The sequence below is a fragment of the Patella vulgata genome, chromosome 4 (genome assembly GCF_932274485.2).
Source record: "Patella vulgata chromosome 4, xgPatVulg1.2, whole genome shotgun sequence".
Taxonomy (NCBI): Eukaryota; Metazoa; Mollusca; class Gastropoda; family Patellidae; genus Patella; species Patella vulgata.
In genome coordinates, this window is record NC_065882.2 from 64,064,907 (window position 1) to 64,087,071 (window position 22,165).

Genomic DNA, 22,165 nt, shown 5'->3' on the forward strand with positions numbered 1-22,165 from the left:
TGTATGGCGTATGCCCGTCTTCATTATCCCATAGTCGGAGCAGAACAATAGGACGGTAAACCCCATTTCATTTCATTTCCTTATGCGGAAGATCTGTTTTATACATTACTAATGTGTTTCTTACCATAATAAGAAAAATATTCCAGATAAAAAATCCAGGTCTTCTCGCAGCATGACACATAACTAACATGGTAGGATGACGATCTCTAGAACTGGTGTATTCTTTAGTAGACACCTTCGGAAACATCTCGACGTGTTCATATAACCGCCATTCCTGTTCATCGACAAAACTCTGTTTATTAACACTGCTGAGTTCCTCGGTTTCCTCCACTAAATCTACTTCTAGTTCTGATAACTCCGAGGATATCGTCAGTGATAGCTCCTGCAAGAGAAGTAATATGAATGAAGATATTGTTTTAAATGTCATTCACCATTTTACTTTTGAAATTGTACCCGAGAGACAGAAGGTACAATAGACATTGTACACCAAGAGACACGAAGTTATCCAAGCGACCGAAAGTACAATAGATACTGTTCACCAAGAGACAGATGTACAACATAATCTGTTCACCAAGCGACCGAACGTACAGCAGAGACTGTTCATCAAGAGACAGAACAACATAATCTGTTCACCAAGAGACCGAAAGCACAACAGAGTCTGTTCACCAAGAGACTGATGTACAACAGAATCTCTTCACCAAGACAGGGAGTACAACATAGTATATTCACCAAGCGACGTGGGGGTACAATAGAGTATGTTCACCAAGCGACGTGGGGTACAACAGAATCTGTTCACCAAGAGACGGGTAGTACAACAGAGTCTGTTCACCAAGAGGCAGATGTACAACAGAATCACACTAGATTGCCTAGATGACTTACCTGTGTATCGAATGGAAAATGTTGTAATTCCAGATTTTCTATAAAAACGCCTTTAACTCTCCGACATTCAAACACTGATATTTTACCATCTGAGTTAGTTTCAGCATATCTCCACACATCTTCCTTAGCATCACCTAATACATTCTCTATATACAACTGTGGATGCCAGACTGAATCTTTATTGTAATCAGCCTGAAACGAGAACGCATGGGGAAAAATAAAACAATCAGTTCTTTAGACACCAGTTGTTTACTACTCTATCTAGATTAAATGTTATTTTTAAAAAATATTATGCGGAATGCGTTGACCTTTGATTGTTCCCGACAAAAAGTATAGTTGAAATCCGCAACATTCACGACTTGAAAATGCTTTATCTGTTTAAAGATGCCTTCCCGCGTACAAACTGCGTGATTTCATGATATATTTGGACTAAAAACATATTCAAACTAATTAATGTATGAAACAATTTGCCTTAAATTTCCCTCTCTAAACATTGTATTCGCGATGAAATACCCAAGATATAAGATAGAAGCCATATTTATCATGTAACTGGATTGAGGGAGAGCCCACTTTCAGAATGTATCTGTCTTCACTTACTGTCCATTTGCCATACATATTGAAGTCTAAGTAAACTGTTGGATTATCTTGTGCCAACGGCTTTTTCAGCCGTTTGATTTAATTTTGTATAACAAGAGCACCCTAAGTCAAGCTGGCAGACAACAATAAGCCGTCGGGTTGCCAGTTAGTGATACCCTGATATTTTTGCCCAGTGTTTGCCTCATGGGTGTTTTGCAGGGAATCCGATATTTTTCTAGTAAAATTGGGCGTCTCTACTTTTCATTTATATCAAATTTGTCATACTCTTATTGGAAATAACTACCCTATAAATACTGTCTTTAAATGTGTGGGTAATATAAACAACGTATTTTGTTATAAAATAATTCAAAACAAAAGTAATATTACTATTCGTGAAATCTTTTGATGGCCAGGTGGTAGTTGCCATCTTGCTTGATAAAATATATCTGCTGCATATTTCTCCTTTAATGTGTTAATTTCACCGATTTTTAAGAATACTAGCCGTATATAAACTTTCACCTGGAAGTAAACATATATATATCTAAACATATAAAAATGTACTCATCACCCTGGGTTCCTCGTAGCAATCCATTCTTTATTCTTTTATTAGACAGAACAAGGTCACCAACTGCTCAACAGAAAATTAAAAATGCAATGTTAATGGCAAAGCCATGTAACACAATATAATGAACCAAATGTGTAAGTGTTATCAGGTGTTCTATAAAGCTTAAACATATCCCGCCTCAAACAGGGTATTAAATAGTTTGCAGGGCTATTAGACCTGTAATATCAAGTTTACCATTACATCCACAGTTAATATTTAATTAATGTTACTTGGAGAAAACCAAGCAGAAGCATTCATAATTGGGTTTGAGTTTTTATCACTGTCCCTAGATAATATGTTATTGTTATTCAATTGTTGCCGGATTTCGTATAACGTAATAAAATAATTTTCGTTTCCTAATCTGTTTGTCAGTTGTCGGTGTAACCAGGCATTGTATATTTTAAAGCCCTTTTAAGGCTGTCGTTGTCAATATTTAATAAACAACACTTGGACAATGTCCAGATGAAGTCTGCATGTCATCATCTATACAATACAGTTGTTGTTATTGTAACTACTCTAGCTCGCTAGCCTGAAGGTCGCGGGTTCACTCCCGATGTTGGCCGAGAAAGTTCATCGGGTTTTTCGGCATGGTTTCCCCTTGCCAGTAGTGCGGAACGGAGGGTCTGACAAGGACAGCTGTCTAGTCGTTCGGATGATCCGAATACCCGAGGTCCCGTGTACACATTGGCGTGCACGTAAAAGATTCTATGGCAGTTGGAATTCGATATAAGAGTAGGACCATAGCGCCGCTGTCCGGGCACAATTTCCCTTATAGCACACTGTATGGCGTATCCTCGTCTTCATTAGCCCAGTCGGAGCAAAACAGTAGGGCGTTAAACCCCATGTCATTTCATTTCTTGTTGTTACTGATGTTGGATATTGTAATGTCATTTTGACCAGGTCAGACCTGTTCACAAAGATCGTCAATATTTAATTTATAACACATTTGATTAAGCGGATGATTACAGAGTACGGAGATGGTTATCATTACTAAAACTGTTAATTGATCTTTATCATACATCCATTTGTCCATCGGCAATAATGATATTTGATATTAATGACATTTTATCACTACACATGTATAATGAATATATTGTTCTTTTGTACAAACAACGCCAACTCTACATCTGACAAACACATGGTGACTTTTAACGAACACGGGATCCCAGTCGGATACATTATCGATCACTGATAAATATATCTATCAATAATAATATTAAATGTTGTTGAAATCCTTCATCTCATTTAGGGGACAATATCTACATTTTTCCTTCCTGTGTGTTTCTGTGTCACCCAAAAGCGGCCGACTGAATTTGAATAACCAACGGAGTCGTCGACGAAGCAGTCCACATAATGATGTAATTTCACCTCGTATGGCGCTATACGGGGCAGAGAAAATTCAGTTGAACAAATCTGAATGGTTTAAAAGAACAAAAAAGCATTTATAAATTGCCCCTCATGCTGTGAATTGCGTTGAAAAGGTGTTGATATATTTCGATTTTGATAACTTACTTCCAAGTGGTTTAAGTATAATTAAAATGTTAGCGTAAGACCTGAGTTAAGTGCCGCTCCACACATGTTATGTTGTAATAAAATTGTTTGAATGTTGACACTTACCACATCTTCTTTGGGGTTAAAACATCTCTCCATTTTCACCACCAATGTTAATAATTACACAACTTTAATAAGTAAGCTATTCTAAGGCTACATAGGACAGGCTATTAGGTCCATTAAGAAACTATTGTAGTCAACAAAGACACGTCCAAATTAAAATTCAACAACTTTAGTGGGCTATTACGTACAGAAAGGAGAAATTCGTTTCAAATCTCCAATATGAAAACTTTCAATATTTACACGAAAATATCAAGCGTATCAATTGCGTAATAAAGTAACAGAATCGGTATTCCTTCTCGGAAACCTCAATAAGGGTGCTCTAACACATAATGACATTCATCCGCATCAGTGAAGATGTCGCACTTCCTGGGTTAGAAATTTCTCAACCAATACATGTTGCCCAAATGGTGCCGAAATAAAACAGGCACTCCAGCCACAGAATGAACCAGTGGTGTGTTTGATCAATATTCGTTTTAATAAACTCCCTCCCCCGATAAATATAGCACACTGATTGATAGTGATTTAAAGGGACATACAATTGAGTGAAATATAGACACACATAACAACAATTGGGTATAGAGGGTTGTAAGGCTGTTGCCATGGCTATTGTTCGCAGAAACTTTCTGTCATAGAGATCTTTAATTTTAATTAGAGATCATGCATGAAATTTTGGTATTTGATGACTTGGTGTCGTTTTGTATTAAACTGCATCAATCGTTCAGCTGGAGTATTTGATATCTGTATCAAAATTTCTAAAGCAATGTTTAAGAGGAACTGACATTGGATACGCCCAGGCTCAACCATTTTGGGAAAAGACTTGGCCGCAGTAATAGCAGTATACTTAGATATAATTATTTCTTTTTTTTCCATTTAAAAAAAAAATAAAAAGAGTTTTGTTTCTTTGTTTATTTGTCGGTTTGGTATAAGAAACCAAACGGTTAAATTATACACATGTAAATAACTTCTGAAAACCAGTCTTGCCAGGAATTAAATGGTTTAATTATTACGCTTTTTATTTTTATTTATTTTTTTTAAATATTATTTATTTACGTATAGAATTACGTTAAGTGCATTCATATTCAAATTTAAATAACATGCATTTCTGTATAAAGTTTTCGTAAAAGAGGTTCCTACAGTACACAGATCTATAAATGAAGGGTAGTATTAAATGTAAAACCATCAACGTCCACTCGGAGCGAACTAGGTCATTTCGCGACTAACGTATGGTTCAATTCTATTTCAATAATTCGATTACGCGTAGGGATCTTAGTGGGAGGAAACGGAGGATCCGGAAAAGACCCACGCGGTTGTACAGGCGATCCTAATCCTTGTCACGTACAAGCGGGGATTCAAAACCACGCCACTTTCTCAGTGACAGAACTCATGATGCAACAGAAAAAAAACTGTTTTAAAAGGACCTCATAATAACCAGTTTTACAAGAAATCTAACGATAATATTTATTTTGTCTGGCATTTTGAATTTAATGACGAAATTGACAATTATTGCGTGACTTTGCGTTATTATGGATGTTACAAAAATGTTTAAAACATACACATTTTTAAAAGAAAAAAACCCAAAAAACTTGACAGACGAAAAACACATTCCACAAATTTTAGGACTAACCCATCTCGATTAGCCTTTTCAAAGCAGTGACGATCCCATAGAAAATTTTCACCATAGAACACTATGTGGCGTACTCATTAGTTCAGTCGGAGAAGAGCAGTAGTACGTTAAACCCCATTTCATTTCATGTTATTTCATATATGGCATATGCCTTTAGAAGGTAATTTAAAACAATCTGAACAGAATGTCTCTTTAATGCTAAATGCTATTATCGAGTACATACGAGCTGCTACAATATATGAGTAAAAACTTGTTAGCTGTATAATATGAATAATATAATAGATAACTAGATAATATACATGTATACTAATATACCCGACATTATTACAGCTTTCCAATAAACAGCTAACAAAATAATTTTTACAAAAAAATCGATTCTAATAATCGGTCTAAATTCTAATTCCTGTTTTCTCTGTAAGTTTGAATAATATTTTATTAACTTGCCAGAAAAGAAAAGAAAACAATAAATGATAACGGTGAAATTCGTACATTAACCAGATATTTGTTCAGAATGAAAGTATTGCGAGAATATATTTCAACTAAGTTCAACCGGAAATCAGCGTGACCCATAACAACGCAACGTGTCTTTGTGATAAAAAAAATGACCAGATAATGGACAATTATAATAAATTAATTCGCATAGCGTGTAGTATCTAAAACTTTTGAAACTTAAAAATAACTGACTAAAACAGGTAAAAATATTTTGCAAATATTATCATAAGAAATGGGAGATCAATAGGCAAGAGTAATAATGTTCAGGAAAAGCCGTTATACTCTTTATATTGAAGAAAGAGAAGAAGAACGGAACGTGGTACATTATTGTCTCACTTCTTTCTAATAATTATTTTAATATAAGTATTAGAAACGGTTGGTTTTATCATCAGTTTCAAAGAATATCGTCAACAGTATAATGCCGCGTTAAGGCTCTAGTAAATAATGTTCAAAATAAATCTAGAATCGCCTAAAAAAAATATCGAAAATTAAACCACAGCGGCACTGGTCTACCCCTTACACGAGTTCGATAAACTCATCCAATAAAGCACAACGGAACTTGTACAGTTCGTAAATTGGAAGTCAAAATCGCTAATGTTATTGTATAGTTTAATCGCGTCAAATCGAAAATTAGTTCCAACAGGTGATAGCATCCAAAGCACTAAAATGCTTTAACTTAAAGAAGCTAAATCGCTAATATGTGGAAACTAGAAATTGGCACAAATGGGACGTAACACATATAATAATGTAATATGAATGTATATAAACTGATTTACATTCAATCGTTTCTGTCTTTACTGTAATTTGTAATCAGTTTAGAAGTTTAAAATCATATAAAAATTGTATGATAAATCTTAGTTATATAAAGGAGGAAAATAAACGATATCCAGATGACGAAGTGCAAGTTAGTATGCAAATGTCGATTACAATATTACGAATTTATTCTGATGTGAATATTCAAATACAACACAAGATTTTACCACGGTAATATATTTAAAACGACCGATCTGTTTTGCTTCAAGGAAACAAATCTCTTTGATTTAGGGGGATGGGGGGTGCGAATGTATCACAAGGTCTGTCATTGAGTCAACTGGCGTGGTTTCGATTCCCCGGTTGTGCGTGACGAGGCGTGGGGTCGCCTGTTCAACCTCGTGGGTTTTCTCACCATGTGTTAGTTCCGAAATGACCTAGTTTGTGTGTGTGTGTGTCTGTCTCTCTCTCTCCCTCTCTCTCTCTCTAGCTTATTATGTTGTGAAACACACAAAATGAACTCTGGTTTTTATATAGGCACACCAACATATAACAGTATATGAATAAACACTTTATTTTAAACCAGAGCAAAAAGGGGGATAGTAATTTTAAATCGTGGAAGCCCGATTAGGAAGTTAAACCCCATTTCATTCCCTTTTCATTTCGAGAATATCGAAAACAGGCTAGATAATAGGTTGAAAACGATACAATCTTACAATAATGGATGATTTTATCTACGTACTTTTTTATTACTTTAACAGCCTAATCATGGTTTTATTTGCCTGACATAGGGCTGTTTGAGTGATCAGTATTTAGATGCGATCGGGTTGGCGTCAATCCAACATTCCCACGTTATCGGCTGCTCAGGGTGAAGATACACCGAGAAAAATAAGTTGGTCAAAACTGAGTAAAACTTACCCATTTGGGTGAATTATGAGGATATACTCAGCTAGACGAGTCTTTTGACTCCTATTGGGGGTAAATAGGTCAGCTACGACTTAGTTAATTGAATCTGTGCGGACTCTTCTGAGTCGCCAACTAGTCACTTCCTAGTTATTAAATAATGTGCGAAGAATTTTTCCTAAGTGAGTCAAGAGTGAGTCCTTCCGGTTAAATGAATTGCGGGTGGAAGTTTTTGGCAGCCGTTTGACGAAGACTGGAAGCTTATTGACCTCAAAGAAAAGCATTGCATCTACAGGTATCTACTGTAAAAAAAGGTGAATCATTTGTATGTTTTGTTAAGAATAAAGCTTTATACAATATTGTGTTTACTGTTGTACAGATTAAGCCACAAATATGGAATAGGCCACTGATTTTGATATTCATTAAAAATTCAAATTCAAATTTATTAAATCGTTCCTGACGTTTAAGAAATCATTATTACCCAGTTAGTGATTTATCTGGAAACCTTTAACTGCATGGCAGTAGAACAAATTACAAAAGAAATGTCACTTTAGGCGTAGAGTTCAAGCGCATTGGTGTAGGCTTGGCTACTAGGTTGATATGATTGAGTCAATAACGAGTCGCCATGTAGTTCACAAATGAGTCAAAGCAACTTTACAAAAAGAGTAGGAAAATAAGTAAACAGTAAATCACAACTGCGTCAATAATAGATCACTATTGTATTTTATTATACTTTGCCAATAATATGATAGTATTTTCGTACGTCTAACAGCCTTATGACTAAACACTGAAGATGCATATTTAAGACTAAGAACTAAATCTACCTATTTTAGGTCTTCATTTTGGCTTCAAATCTTATATAAACTATAATTTAGATGTTTATTTACATGACAAACCCATAATCAGCTCTCTAGAACATCGAATGACAGTTTGTGTAGTACCGTTGCTACGACAATAAAAAAAACTACGCTACATCCCCCAGCACTCATAACTTCGCAGAATGAAGTAATTTGATTGAAATTTTTAATATTTTCATTTTTCATTATCTATTTTTGAACTACTATAGCAAGAGCGCACATCTCTTTATCTAAATCCTACATAATGCATCTTAAATGGGCTGTCGGGGTTTTGCTAGTTTTTATTGTATGTTAACTGATACCAAATCTCACAAGCCATTGGGAAATTCACTTGTAAGTTGTGTTGGGTTTTTTTCAAAGCTAGCTGGATATCCTACTGTTAAAAGAAGACATAACGAAAATGTATTGTTCCACTGAAATGGTAAGTAAACTAGACTTTTAAGTTTCACTTAATTCTAAGAGATGGGTGTAATGTTATTTGACATTTAAAGTAAACCATCAGCTTAAACATCAGCTGCAACTTAAAAATATGATTAAAACACTGAACTGTTTATGTTAGTCTGGGAAATTTGTTTTTGTATTATTGTAAAAACCAGAGAAAGTGATGTCATGGATAAAGAAAAAACTTATGGAATTGGAAATGCAAACGATTTCCTAGACTTGTTAATGTGTTTTGGGAACATTAAAGTGATTCTTAGTGACCATTTACTATGTCTGTATAAATTAAGTACAAATGTATTTTATTTATAATATTGTAAGTTGCCAGAATAAAATACCTTTATGGACCACCTCATTTTTAAAAAAGAAATGTTTTGATATTATTCACCTTTTAAACTGACCCAATAATGATCATACAGGCTTAAAAATATAATACTGGTTACGCTCCTGCCTGTCTAATACCGAGTGTTTTCGACATCCGCCCACATTTTCAAAGACTGACAGAGAACAAGTTAAAAAAAAAATTTTTTCGTACAACCTGGGGCCATAATCAAGAAAATATCGAAAGAAACCGGGATCTTTGGGATATAAGCACATATTTTAAGTTCCGTCAAATTTGTGACCTCTAGCTAGAGGCACACTAATCAGAAGTGAATATTCGCTAGGCTGCTACAATCACTGAGATGGATAATATCGGTGCGGCTTAATGAGCTCTAAAATTAAATTCTAAAACATTTTTTGAAGGTATTTAAAAAATATATAAAGGTGTTTAAATTATATTAAGATAAAAAAATATTTCTTATTTAGTGTAAATGGGTATACAAAATGAGTAAAAGACACCATTCTGCCCGGACCAGTTAACACAGCAACGCGCCATAGAACCAATGGTGTGACGTCACCCGTAGAAGGCTTACTTGAGCTGATAAAGATCAGTCATCTAATACAGAGGCACCTCGGTGAAACAGATTGCTCTAGAGGGTCCCCAACCTTGGTATTACATACGTTAACACTATTTGCGTACAAGGAGCGGCCATTTTGTCGGACAGTTTCGGTCTTATTTTCACGAAATTCGAACTCAACCCCCAATAGGGTGTAACGATATATTTAAACAGTTTTTAAAATCGGATAAAAATTGTGACCTCTAGAGGGACCACAAGCTAACCTCCAGGAGATCACGGTCCGATATGCGCGAATATCGAAAGGAACCGAGATCTTTGGGTTATAAACAAACCTTTCAAGTTTCATCAAACTCGGATAAAAATGTGACCTCTAGAGTATCCTCAAGCTAAATACGTGATTTGTCGTACACTCAGGGGCCATAATTCACGAGGTTATTGTCCGATACATACCAATATCGAAAGGAACCGATGTCTTTTGGATATAAATCTATATTTCAAGTTTCACCAATTCGAATAAAAATTGTGACCTGTATAGTGTCCACAAACAAATGTGGGCGTATAAAAAGGTTCGCGTTTAATGCATGAGACAGGGTATGCACACTCTTTCTAAAACACCTGATACCACTTTTTATTTGAGTAGTATGTAGTACACATAGCTAATGTACTTTGCATGTCCAGAATTTCAACTGAAGAGCGATGTCTAGCTAGATATTTTTAAATCATCGAATCGATATTCAATATTTTCATTGGTAGCATCATCAGAGCACCAGATATTATTTTCGTATCGCAAACGTAAATTTGAAATCAGAATAGTTCTGGGCTCAGTGGCGTATCTGCGGAAAATAGCGCCCATGGCAAGCACAGGATTTGCGTCCTGTCTAAATATCTGACACCCATTATTTTAATAACTTTACCATAAAACAAGCTCAAAATACAAGTCAGTTTCGTAATCTTTAAACTAACAAATTATGGCATTACTGCAATTGTACCTTCCTGACTTTCACTGATGCAAATTGGTCTATGATGTGATACAAGTCAGTTCTTTTTAGTTTCTGCTCTTTCTATACAGTTTCTGTTATTAAGGCGAATAAAATACGTGTCTTTGGGGTATCGATAGGTTAAAATTCTGTTTTCGAGATATACAATTTAAATAAATTATTACTACAAAAAATTATTGAAATTATATATTTTAAAAATAGAAAGAGACCATAATTACCTTTTCTGTGGGACTCGTCTGAAATTTTATAGTCCGTTCCATTCTGATTCGGTTGCTAAGCGAACGTACAAACACAAAATTAGCTTCTAGGATGGTAGCGTCGCAAATTCCATTGTTATTATCGTCGTTGTAATCCGACTCAGACGAAGACTGTGGCACCAAAATATTCATGCTAAATTTGTAGAATTAATATATAAGACATTAATAATGGTATTACTGGTTTATTTCTCCGTGGAATTGATCAGTTTTAACATGATATAATAGCCGAACTGACATTCTCCCTCTCCTGTATAATACATGTACTGTATATTTGAGAAAGGCTTTTTTATGAAACAACCACAGCAATATATTACTAAATATTGGCCATATTATCCAAAGTGTCATCTTGTTTATCAAAACTGTCCACTAATTGAAGTGCATGTGGGAATTTAATTAATCGCGATATTGATGATCACGATATGTAAGTAGCCGCTTGCAGCGATCGTGTCACTCTTACAGTTTTTGCGTGGAGGGAAATGAAATGAAATGGGGTTTAACGTCCTACTGTTCTGCTCCTATACTGGGTTAATGAAGACGGGCATACGCCATACAGTGTGCTATGAGGGAAATTTTGCCCGGGCAGCGGCACTATCGCCTACTCTTATATCGAATTCCAACTGCCAAGGGATCTTTTACGTGCATTCCAATGTATACACGGGATCTCGGTTTTTCGTCTCATCCGAAAGACTAGACAGCAGTCCTTGTTAGGGATGGGGCGGGGACAATCGAATGGCACACTATGTCCTCACCTCGAATCAAATATCGCCAGGGGGTAAATAATACATGACGTCACATTGTTTATTGAGGTCAGTGTGAGGTAGCATTATCTTGTCAAGGAAGGGACTGTCGTTGAATGGATCTCCCTCTTCATTTAAAGTTACAATTTCATATTTTCTAAGAAAGTCAAAACATAATTATTTCTATGTCTTTTGCTCAATAGGTTGTCAACACACTATTATACGATCATAGGTTATCTTTCTCGCACTTAAAAATCTTCACACCGGAAATAATAACACAATTACTTCCCCTGTATTCCTAATCCCCACCATGGAATAGCTATCTTCAAACATTTGAATTTGAAGTTGAAAATGATATTTTTGCCAATTTCTCAACTGGCAATAGTGAATTATAGGATTAATAGGATTATTCTTTAACAAGGTAGGACTGTTTTTAGATACCATCTATTTTAGGGCTTTATTTTAATACATTTTAAAAATATAACTTAAAAATATGAAATTGTAACTTTAAGGCTTTATCAACTGCTACACTGCTAACCTTCCAGAAATAAAAGAGGCTCAAATAATGTGAAAACTGGTGATACGTGGGCTACGATAAATCAAAGATATTATCGCCTTTTTTAAAGTCCATGGTGGGAGGATTTTAATGCGTTTTTTTATACACTTTTCCAGCTAAATAAACAAAAAAAAAGAAAAAAGAAAAGAAACGCGGATTCTAGTCGAAGGTACAACCCGGGATCGCCGAATTACATCGAATTTAAGTATGTCAACAGCCACACGGGTCCACCATGGATTGAAGGGGTCCCAATGTCCAGGACTTTGAAAATCCGATGGAGGGCCACGGGGGTGGGGCTGGGGTCAGCACTGGAACTAGCAGATGTAGTCTTCCTCGGGCCGACCATGCTCGTATCGCTATAGTTGCGTAACTGAGTCCCCCCCCCGCATGATATGGTGTGGGGGGGGGGGCTGGGGCCTGGACCCCACCGTGCCCCTTGGTTAATTCGGCGCTGCATGATATAACGAATAGAAAATACTGTGCGATTATTATTCGGTACAATGCAAATTTTAGTCTCATGCAAAGCACAATGGACATTATCTGCTCGACATTATTACATTTGTTTCTCCCATTAGCGTGTGTTTGTTACCAGTTCAACGAAGGTCGACGGTGTTTCTCATCCTCAACCTTCCCCTGGGTCTGTTACTACTGTATAATTGCAAACGCGATCAAGGTCGGAGGCAAATGATCAAGATTGGAGTAGTCGGACTAACCCTATATTTTATTATATATACGCCATTCCGCATTTCTTGTTCAATGACGTTAAACATCCGGGCGATTTAGCATTAAGAGGAATTCAGGGAGCCCTGCGAAAAATCATGAGATGTAGCACATTCAAGTGGGGAATCGAAACCACACTACTAGACTCAATGACAGACCTTAACTATAGGCCTACACTCCAAAGTTTTCGTCTGTTCTGTCTATGCAGTCGCGAGACGTGGCAAGTTTGATTTCTCCCAAACCAGGAAGTTTGAGCGGTGTAAAATACATGTTTGCGTGTAAGTAAAAAGGAAACACAACGATCATATTAGTTGATGGGTTCGACTGATCAAACTTGGCGTGTCCTGTGGGTCTCGTTACAACCAGACAATAAGTAAACAAATTCATGACTTCATAGCACAGCTTAGCATTTATATACTTGTATACGTTCTATATGTATTGTAACTTTACTGGTCACCGACTCACTATAACGATACCTATCTCGACACTCGTTTATTAAAACTACAAATTAATTTAATTATTTTCTGAGTTATCGTAGTTAGTGTTGGACTAAGCTATACCCCCAGAATACAGCAATAAGGTAGATATAGGGATTTTTGAAGCTAGCAAGTGCAATATTTTCTAAATGTGAAATAATTTTGTGCTCTCTCGTCCAATGTTTTGAAAGTTAATATAGATTATGCACTATGATTTGACCTAGTCAAACGTACGTGCTATTAAAGATGCGTCTATTGCAGATATTTCTTTTGACTTCAAATTTTATATATAAAATATTAATTAGACATTTATTTACATGGAAATCCCCTAACGAGCCCTCTAGACTGTCGGATGGTTGTGATTTTAAACGAATTGAAACACGATCCCCGTTTAATAATTTAATTTAATAATAATATATTTATTTCATACACAAAGGTATACATACAGAAGTACAGATGCGATAATAATGATACTACTAATAAAATTTACAATAATTTTACAATTATTTGCAGTTTCATAAATACATATTATGTTTAATTAAACTAAATTGAGTTATTTTGTACATAAATACTCTATAATCTCGTTTATTTGTTCTTTATCACAGACTTCATTAGAATGTTTCATAAATAACATGTCATTTATAGCGGCAGCAGTTTGCAGGTCATTAATTTTATATTTGTTAGTGGCAACATTTAACATCCTACTTATTATTTCAGTTTTTGTCATTGAACAGAAGACATTCTTACACATTTCATGTTTATCACAAATATTATTAATATTATCACTTGCATTTGATAGACTACCATTTAGTGCAAGTAGTTCACATATGTGGGTGCATTTGTTTTTACTGTTTAAAACAGATACAATAAATTTTACAAACCGTTTATGAATTTGGGCATCAATAGGTAGATCATTACAAATCAAATGTAATAGGACATTATGAGTTCTATATGGAATGTTAAATATGCGTCTTACACTTTTGCGAAGGCACAGTAAAATTTCTCAGTAGATTTGTTAGTTTGGTTCCACAGTTGACATCCATATAATGGCATACAAAAAGTTTTAAATAGTTTATACATAATCCATGGCGAGACACACTTTAATACATTTGAAGTTACATTGAATCTTACAATAAAATTATTTATACAGTTGTCTATATTATTTTTGGTTTGATCACTAAAGACTGGATTACCTAAATGTGGAGATATTAATAATTTTATCACCAAACTTAATTGGACAAGTACTAGTACCGGGTTTATTATTATGTATAAATATAAGAAGCTTACTTTTTTCGGGGTTAAATTTGACATCGTATTCATTAGAGTAAGACTCTGCAATGTTAAGTAATTCTTGCAGGGCCTTTCTTGTTGGCTTAATTAAGGTGACGTCATCTGTATATGCCAGGGCTCCTATATAAACATGTCCAATGTGACAACCAAATTTACTTTTTTTCAGCCGCACTAATAACTCATCTAGATATAAACAAAATAATATGGGAGATAGAACCTCGCCCTGTTTCACTCCATTCGAAACAGAGAATGGTTCATCTGTGAAATTACCCCATCTGGTCCTTATTTTTTGATTAATATACAAATGTAAGAGAAATCTAGCAATTACACAACATATATTTTTCGTAATAATAATCGAAACAGCTTTATGTAGTTCAACCGATCAAATGCCTGACTGGCATCAAGCAGACCAACAAATACGTCAGACTTCCGGTTATGATAATACTTAATAGTTTCATTCAATACAAAGGTACAATGAGTGGTCGAGTGTTCACTCTTAAAACCATATTGTAATTGCGAGGAGTTAAATATATGAGGATAACTATCTAATAATATCAAATCAATTAATTTACCTATAATACTACTCAGTGATATTGTTGTTTGTTAGTTGTATTTTACGTCCGATTCCACCGAGGTGATATCGCAGACAAAAACATGTTATGTATACAAGGTGCAATAATTTACAATGTGATTAGTGAAAAAGAGGATAATTAGGTTTTTATATATATGTACAGAAGACAATAGATAACAGATGGAGACATGGTATAACAGGTGCAGAGAATAAAAAGGTGCCAGTGGACGTTTACAAAACAGACGAATTTGTAACAAAACAGACATGAATGTGGACGAACATTTGGACAGAGACAGACATTTAGACATAGTATATATATATATAAATATATATATTTAGGTCGTTTGTTCGGTTGAATGGCAGGGCGGTGCAACTCTTCCTTGGGGCTTGTTGGTGAGTAAGGCCTGGACCATTCTTCCTTCCATTTGGTTTTGTTGTCCGGCACTCAGTGATATTCCACTGTAGTTACTTGAGCTATTCAAGGAGTGTCTACGATTTTTAGGTATGGATGTAATAGTTGACAAACAAAATGATTCTGGACAATAACCATATTTAATCATGGCAGTTATTAACATTGATAAATGTACATGATATGTATTTGAGGAGTGAACATACTCTAAAAGCATGTCAAGTGTCCATAACTATTTATCATATCACAACCTGCATAGGTATTTGCATTTCAATATCCCCCACCTTTTTTTAAGAGTAGGCCTATATAAAGAAGGATATCTGAGAAATTTCGAATAAGCTGGTGGGGTACTCTTTTAAAACGTTTACACAATTTATTACACGCATCCGTTATCGCGTTGATCTTACTCTTGCTGGTTCAAACTCTATCGACATTAACATGCAGGGTGACAAAAATATATTTGATAAAGTTAATGATAAATATTTGATGAGAACTGGCTGCTGCCTAATGGTATTGATCTAATTGGTTTAATCTCTGAATTGTAATACATCACTATACATTTATCAGTCAAGCCAACACATTAATAGCTTGACATTATGAATATATTATATACTGGGGAACAATCAATAATAGCTGTTTATTATCCAATATCGCGCATTATATATGGGCACTCATTTTTTAAATTAATTATTTTGTGTCTTTTCTAAATTTAATAACATGACTAATATATTATGAATAAATAGACAATAAATAATTTAATATTTGGTAATTCTAAATTGTGTGCGTAAATTGAATTATAAAGGACAGATGTATTAAATTTCATAGTCATAGCGATGTAGGAACAGACGTTCCCAATTGCAAGGGGTGTACCCGCAATCATGTCCAAATATCCTGTTCTCACCTATAGCCTACTGTGATACGAAAGAACCACCATATGTTTGGCGCAATATAGCCCGGTTGGAGCTGATGTGCCATAAAACCATATTTCATTTCATTTCATTTCTATAGCCTAATATATATATTAGAATAGATTGTACGTGTTGTTTTGTGTGTTTGTGAGTTTTGTTATTGACGAGTGGAGCCAAACCAGTTTTTTATTTAAAAAGATTTAAACCAACATTTTCGTGAATTTCAGTATCATAAATGTCGACCGCCTACACTGGAATCTGATGCCCGTATTCCAGCGCCTGGATTCGAAATGAAGTTAGCAAACATATTCCTAGCGCCAATAAAAACACATATTAAGACATGCATGTATTAATGCAAGGGATGAATAAACTTCTAGACTGCAAAATTCCAGTACATTTTTAATATGTTTAAGGTAATATATATCTCGAAAATGCAACATATGAGGCTTTGGGAATTTAGCAGTCTAGTAGTTTATTCAACCCTCGATTCTGTGAAATAAAAACATTTTTCCACCAAAGCTGGTTTGGGTGCTTTTTGATGCAGCGTGTGCGTACCCTTTGTTTATTAAACCCATGAACCTCGCCTCGAATCCGGGAAGTTTGCGATATTATAACTCGATAAGTCAACATAATAAGTTAATGAAATTTGGCATGTTCATACTTTATGCATCTCGATTTGGTGAAATAAAGATCTTCGAGCCACCAAAGCTAGTTTAGAAGTTAATCTGTGCTCAGTGAACCTACCTTAACCCGATTCCGCTATATTTTATTATGTTTAAGGTAATATATCTCAAAATGCCACCAAAGCTGCATGATTTGAATACTTTTTGATGCAAAGTGGACGTACCATTTTCTGCGTGCCCAGTTAGCATAGGGTGTGATATTTTACTATGTTTACGGCAATATTTTTGCTTCTATTATAATACTTTGCATTAAATAGCTAAGTCTCTAACTCAGTATCATCCAAAGTCTTTGACATTGAAAACACGAATTATTTGTCTATTTAAATCAGTATTGATGTTGTGATCTTACTAGGGAAAGATGGACTACTGATATCCAATATCTAAGATCAAATAAACCTTTTACCAATTGGTACACGAATCGTGTATCACAATGCGTTTCAGTGCCATCTGTAACAAGGGACTCGAAGACATATTCCACAAGTCATGTCAAACGGTGACGCCATATTCTTATCTGGAGAGCATGCGCAATAAATACTATCGGTGCAGACTCGAATAACCAGACGCTAGAGATTGCCATTCGATTGGGACTTCTGGCGTATTTCGAGGAACACAACTGATTAGAAATTACAGTAAAAACAGAAAGGATTGAATGTTAATCAGTTTATATACATTTATATCATATTATTATATGCGTTACGTCCCATTTGTGTCAATTTCTAGGTCCCAAATATTAGCGAGTTAGCTCTTTTAATATGACTTAAAATGTTATTTTTTAATATAGAGGTAACAATTATTTTCGTGATATATATATATATATATATATATACTCTTCAAAAAATGTAGGGGATATTCAGAAACAATACAAAACTGCGTAAATGCACTGCTGTTTTATTAGAGGTAACCAGTGTATGTTAAACATACTTTATGCAAGAGCTAAATCTGCCTATTGCAAGTCTTTATTTAGGCTTCAGATGTTATAGAAATTATTAATTAGCCCTTTATTTACACGACAAGCTTAAAATCAACTCTGTAGACCCATGGATGGCTTGGATACAGTTTGGATTTAAACAGCCTCGTCCATTTAAAATTAAATCAATAAATGGCGGACCAAGCTAACGTTTACCGTTACTCGCAGATGTCAAAATCGGAAACTGGTGATGAAAAGCCTGCCAAGCGAGGCTACCATAGCCATTGAGCAATGAGCATGTTACTTGATAATCGAGAATATGTGGGTGGAGTTATTGTTTGTCAATCAAATGATCGCCAATTCTCATAGACGGTGAAGACACAATTGATGCCTATTTCTAGTCCAAACTTCTAACAGTGACAATTCCGTTCAGAACAAAGTAATTTGACTGAAATTTTCAACATTTTCTTTTTTTATCATCTATTTTTGAATTATTATAGAAAGAATGGTCAACTCTTTATAAAACTCTTAACTAATGTATCTTTAATATAATAGGCCAATTGCCTACACATGAACATAAATAGTTCATATGGGCGGCTTATCTGACGGCGTCATCTCCCGATCAAATTAAACGTAACACACTAAAGCAAAGATACGCTAAACAGTAAATCTTATGCAAGAATCGATAGGAAAGCAAACATGGATAGGATAAACCATCAAGCGGCAGTTTTCATCAACCCTTCCTTGAAGTGTCAAATTTGACAATGAACCCCTCCCACGTGTACGGCGCTATTGTGTGTCGCACATTCAACTCAGTGGTTCTGTTGGGGCGATAAGTTCTTCATCCGTGAACATACTCTCAAAGCATGTCAAGTGTCCATGACTATTCATCATATCACAACCTGCATATGTATTTGCATTTCAATATCCCCTACTTTTTTTGAAGAGTATAATCTAATGGCGCTAAGAATATGTTTGCTAACTTTATTTCGAATCCGGGTGCTGTGGTGGAATACGGGTTAGATCTCAATATTAAGGCCACCTGCAGATTTCGTTAAGATGACGAGTTGTAAATAGCGCTAACCCTAACCACGCCCCAATACCTAGCCTTAACCCTAACCCACAATCAGGGGCATGCATAAAGATTTCGTGGGGGGTGTTTAGCAAACATGCGACCGACTGAAGCACATGTCCCTAATATTACGCAGTCAGGGGCTGAGCACCATGATGATAGTTTTCTAGGGGCCAGTAGCTGATCTGGAATCTGGGAATAGGGGTGGGGTGGGGCGGTTGCAAATCCCACCCACACTGAATGTCAAGAAAATACTGGCTATAACACTGGGCGTCCCGGTAGAACATAGATCGTATTGCCAATAGTATTCGCCGATCGTTATCTCGTCGGAAAGCAGCTTTATTCAAGTTGACATAAATGATGATTGTTATTGATTTTGTAATTAAATTTATGTGAACATTAGGGGCAGTGGCTATAACACTGAGCAACCTGAGAATATTTTAAAAATTGAACCAATATCCTGGCACTTGAGGTCATTGCTAGGAGCAAATTCTTGTGAACAAGAGAACCAGAAATAGGAGTCAATGGGACAGAATCTCGAAATCTGCCCCGGTCAATTCCGCCTGATTTGCCAGAGTTGTCAGAACATATGTACAGTCTGACGACCCACGACCCACGCACTAGCGGTACTACTGGACAGTTCACTATAACCGTGAATATGACAGTGCTGGGGCAGTATATAAGTCCACAGAGGAGTGGAAAATGATGCCATAATGGAATCTATTGACGCAGGCGCGAAAAAATTACAAATATGTAACTGACCTTTTAATTTTGGGGGACTGGGCCTGAAAAATTATAGTCAATGGCATGACAAATGGGATCAAATTCTTTAACGATAGGATAAGAAATGGGACAGAATTTTGAGGCCCCTACGTCAATTTCGCCTGTTTTGTGAGAGTAGAAATAACAATTCTACAGTCTGTCGCCCCACTCACTAGTGGTACTGCTAACTGGGCGATTCACTGTAACTGTGAATATGATAGTGATGAGATTGTATAAGACTGAGCAGTTGAGGAATAATGACACCATAGAATTGAGCGCGGAGACGCGAAAACAATAGATTATGGAACTGGGCTTTTAGTTTTTTGGGACTGGGCTTGAGGGGACTTTGTCTTACTTGGTCTCTGAAATGCCATTTATGGACTTTGGGATATGGGGAAAGGTTTTGCGCTGATTTTGAGACCGACTATTTTTCTCCCCGGGGTAAAAACATTTTTTCAAACATAAGTTGACAAGGTTTTTTTTATACTAAAGTTTTGGGTGAGTAACGTGACGTATGTCATTTAGGTGCACGGATTCACGCAAATACATAAAATTTGGGATATTTTTTTCTATTTTGGCATTTACGCCCCTGCCCACAATCCTCGGCAACATCCAGGTGCCCTACTGTTTACATCTCGTGACCTTCCTTAACGAAATCTGCAAATGGCCTTAATATTGTGATCTGACCCTGGAATACGGCTGAAAGATTCCCCTCGGGGGAGAGAGAAATGGGGATCAACACATGGTTCAATTTTATTTCAATAATTCGCTTGGGAGGAAACCTGAGGACCCGGAGAAAACCCACGGGGTTGGACAGGCGACCCTACCCCTTGTCACCTAAAACCGGGGATTCGAAACCACGCCATCAATGGCATCAATGACAGACTTTAAAGTTTCTGATATAATAATAATGACAATGATACAGACGCACGCACATAACCACTCGGCTATTAATTAACCCTCCCCCCTGATTCCGCTCGGTCTTGGAGTACGAAGTTTTTCCAGGCGAGATCAACAAATTCTCGGTTGTTATCACATGGGTCCGTATGTGAAAATCTTCTTTCTTTTTTAATTATTCTTCTCCTTCTCGTTCATTTTTATACGTCCACATTCATAATGTGAACGTATTATGCCGTCGCCCCTGTCTGTGTGTGTGTGTGTGTGTATGTATGTATGTGTGTGTGTGTGTGTGTGTGTGTGTGTGTGTGTGTCTGTGGTTCGCCTACAGGGCGCAATTCTTCATGGATTTTCTTCAAACTTGGTATACTTATTCCTTATACCCCAAGGAAGATCCCTATTGTTTTTGGTGCATGCCCGACCCCCCGGGGCAGAGCCACGCCCATTTCTAGTATTTGTTTGTTTGTCGTCTACAGGCCACATTTCTTAACTAATAATCTTGAAACTTTGCATACACATTTTTTGTACCCTAAGGAACATCCCTATCGTTTGGGGTGCATGCCCAACCCCCAGGGGCAGAGCCACGCCCATTTTCTTTTCGTGTGTCTTTGTGTCGCCTACAGGGCGCAATTCTTACTGGATTTTCTTCAAACTTGGTATACTTATTCCTTATACCCCAAGGAAGATCCCTATTGTTTTTGGTGCATGCCCGACCCCCAGGGGCAGAGCCACGCCCATTTCTAGTATTTGTTTGTTTGTCGTCTACAGGCCACATTTCTTAACTTATAATCTTGCATACACATTCTTTGTACCCTAAGGAACATCCCTATCGTTTGGGGTACATGCCCAACCCCCAGGGGCAGAGCCACGCCCATTTCCCATTTTCTTTTCGTGTGTCTTTGTGTCGCCTACAGGGCGCAATTCTTACTGGATTTTCTTCAAACTTGGTATACTTATTCCTTATACCCCAAGGATGACTTTATTTTGTTTGGTGGATACCCGACCCCCTGGGACAGAGCCACGCCCAATTTTTGTGTGTGTCTTTTGTCGTCTATAGGCCGCAATTCCTTACTGATCCTTTTGAAACTTTGTATACCTATTCCTTATACCTTAAGGATGAACCTATTGTTTTTGCTGAGCCACACCCATTTTCCTTTGTGTGTGTGTGTGTGTGTGTGTGCGTGTTGCCTACGGCCACAATTCGTCTTGGAACTTGATATAACTATTCCTTATAGCCTAAAGATAGCAACTACTGATTTTAGTGCATGCCCCGATTCCTAGGGACA

General features: G+C 36.3%; 1 protein-coding gene across 2 annotated transcripts in view; it reads right to left on the minus strand.

Annotated features, from left to right (window-relative positions):
- LOC126818763 (cys-loop ligand-gated ion channel) overlaps window positions 1–22,165 on the minus strand; it is a 40,860-nt gene that overhangs the window by 10,743 nt on the left and 7,952 nt on the right. Inside the window, exons 2-5 of one of the 2 annotated variants that reach the window (XM_050546315.2) lie at window positions 10,853–11,024; window positions 1,843–1,974; window positions 880–1,071; window positions 125–382 (exon numbers count right to left, since the gene is read on the minus strand). In XM_050546315.2, coding sequence (XP_050402272.1) covers window positions 125–382; window positions 880–1,071; window positions 1,843–1,974; window positions 10,853–11,023 — 753 coding nt within the window. In that variant the 5' untranslated portion in view covers window position 11,024. Of the gene's footprint in view, window positions 1–124; window positions 383–879; window positions 1,072–1,842; window positions 1,975–3,676; window positions 4,108–10,852; window positions 11,025–22,165 lie in introns of those variants that run through there. The other variant, XM_050546316.2, reaches the window with a different exon arrangement.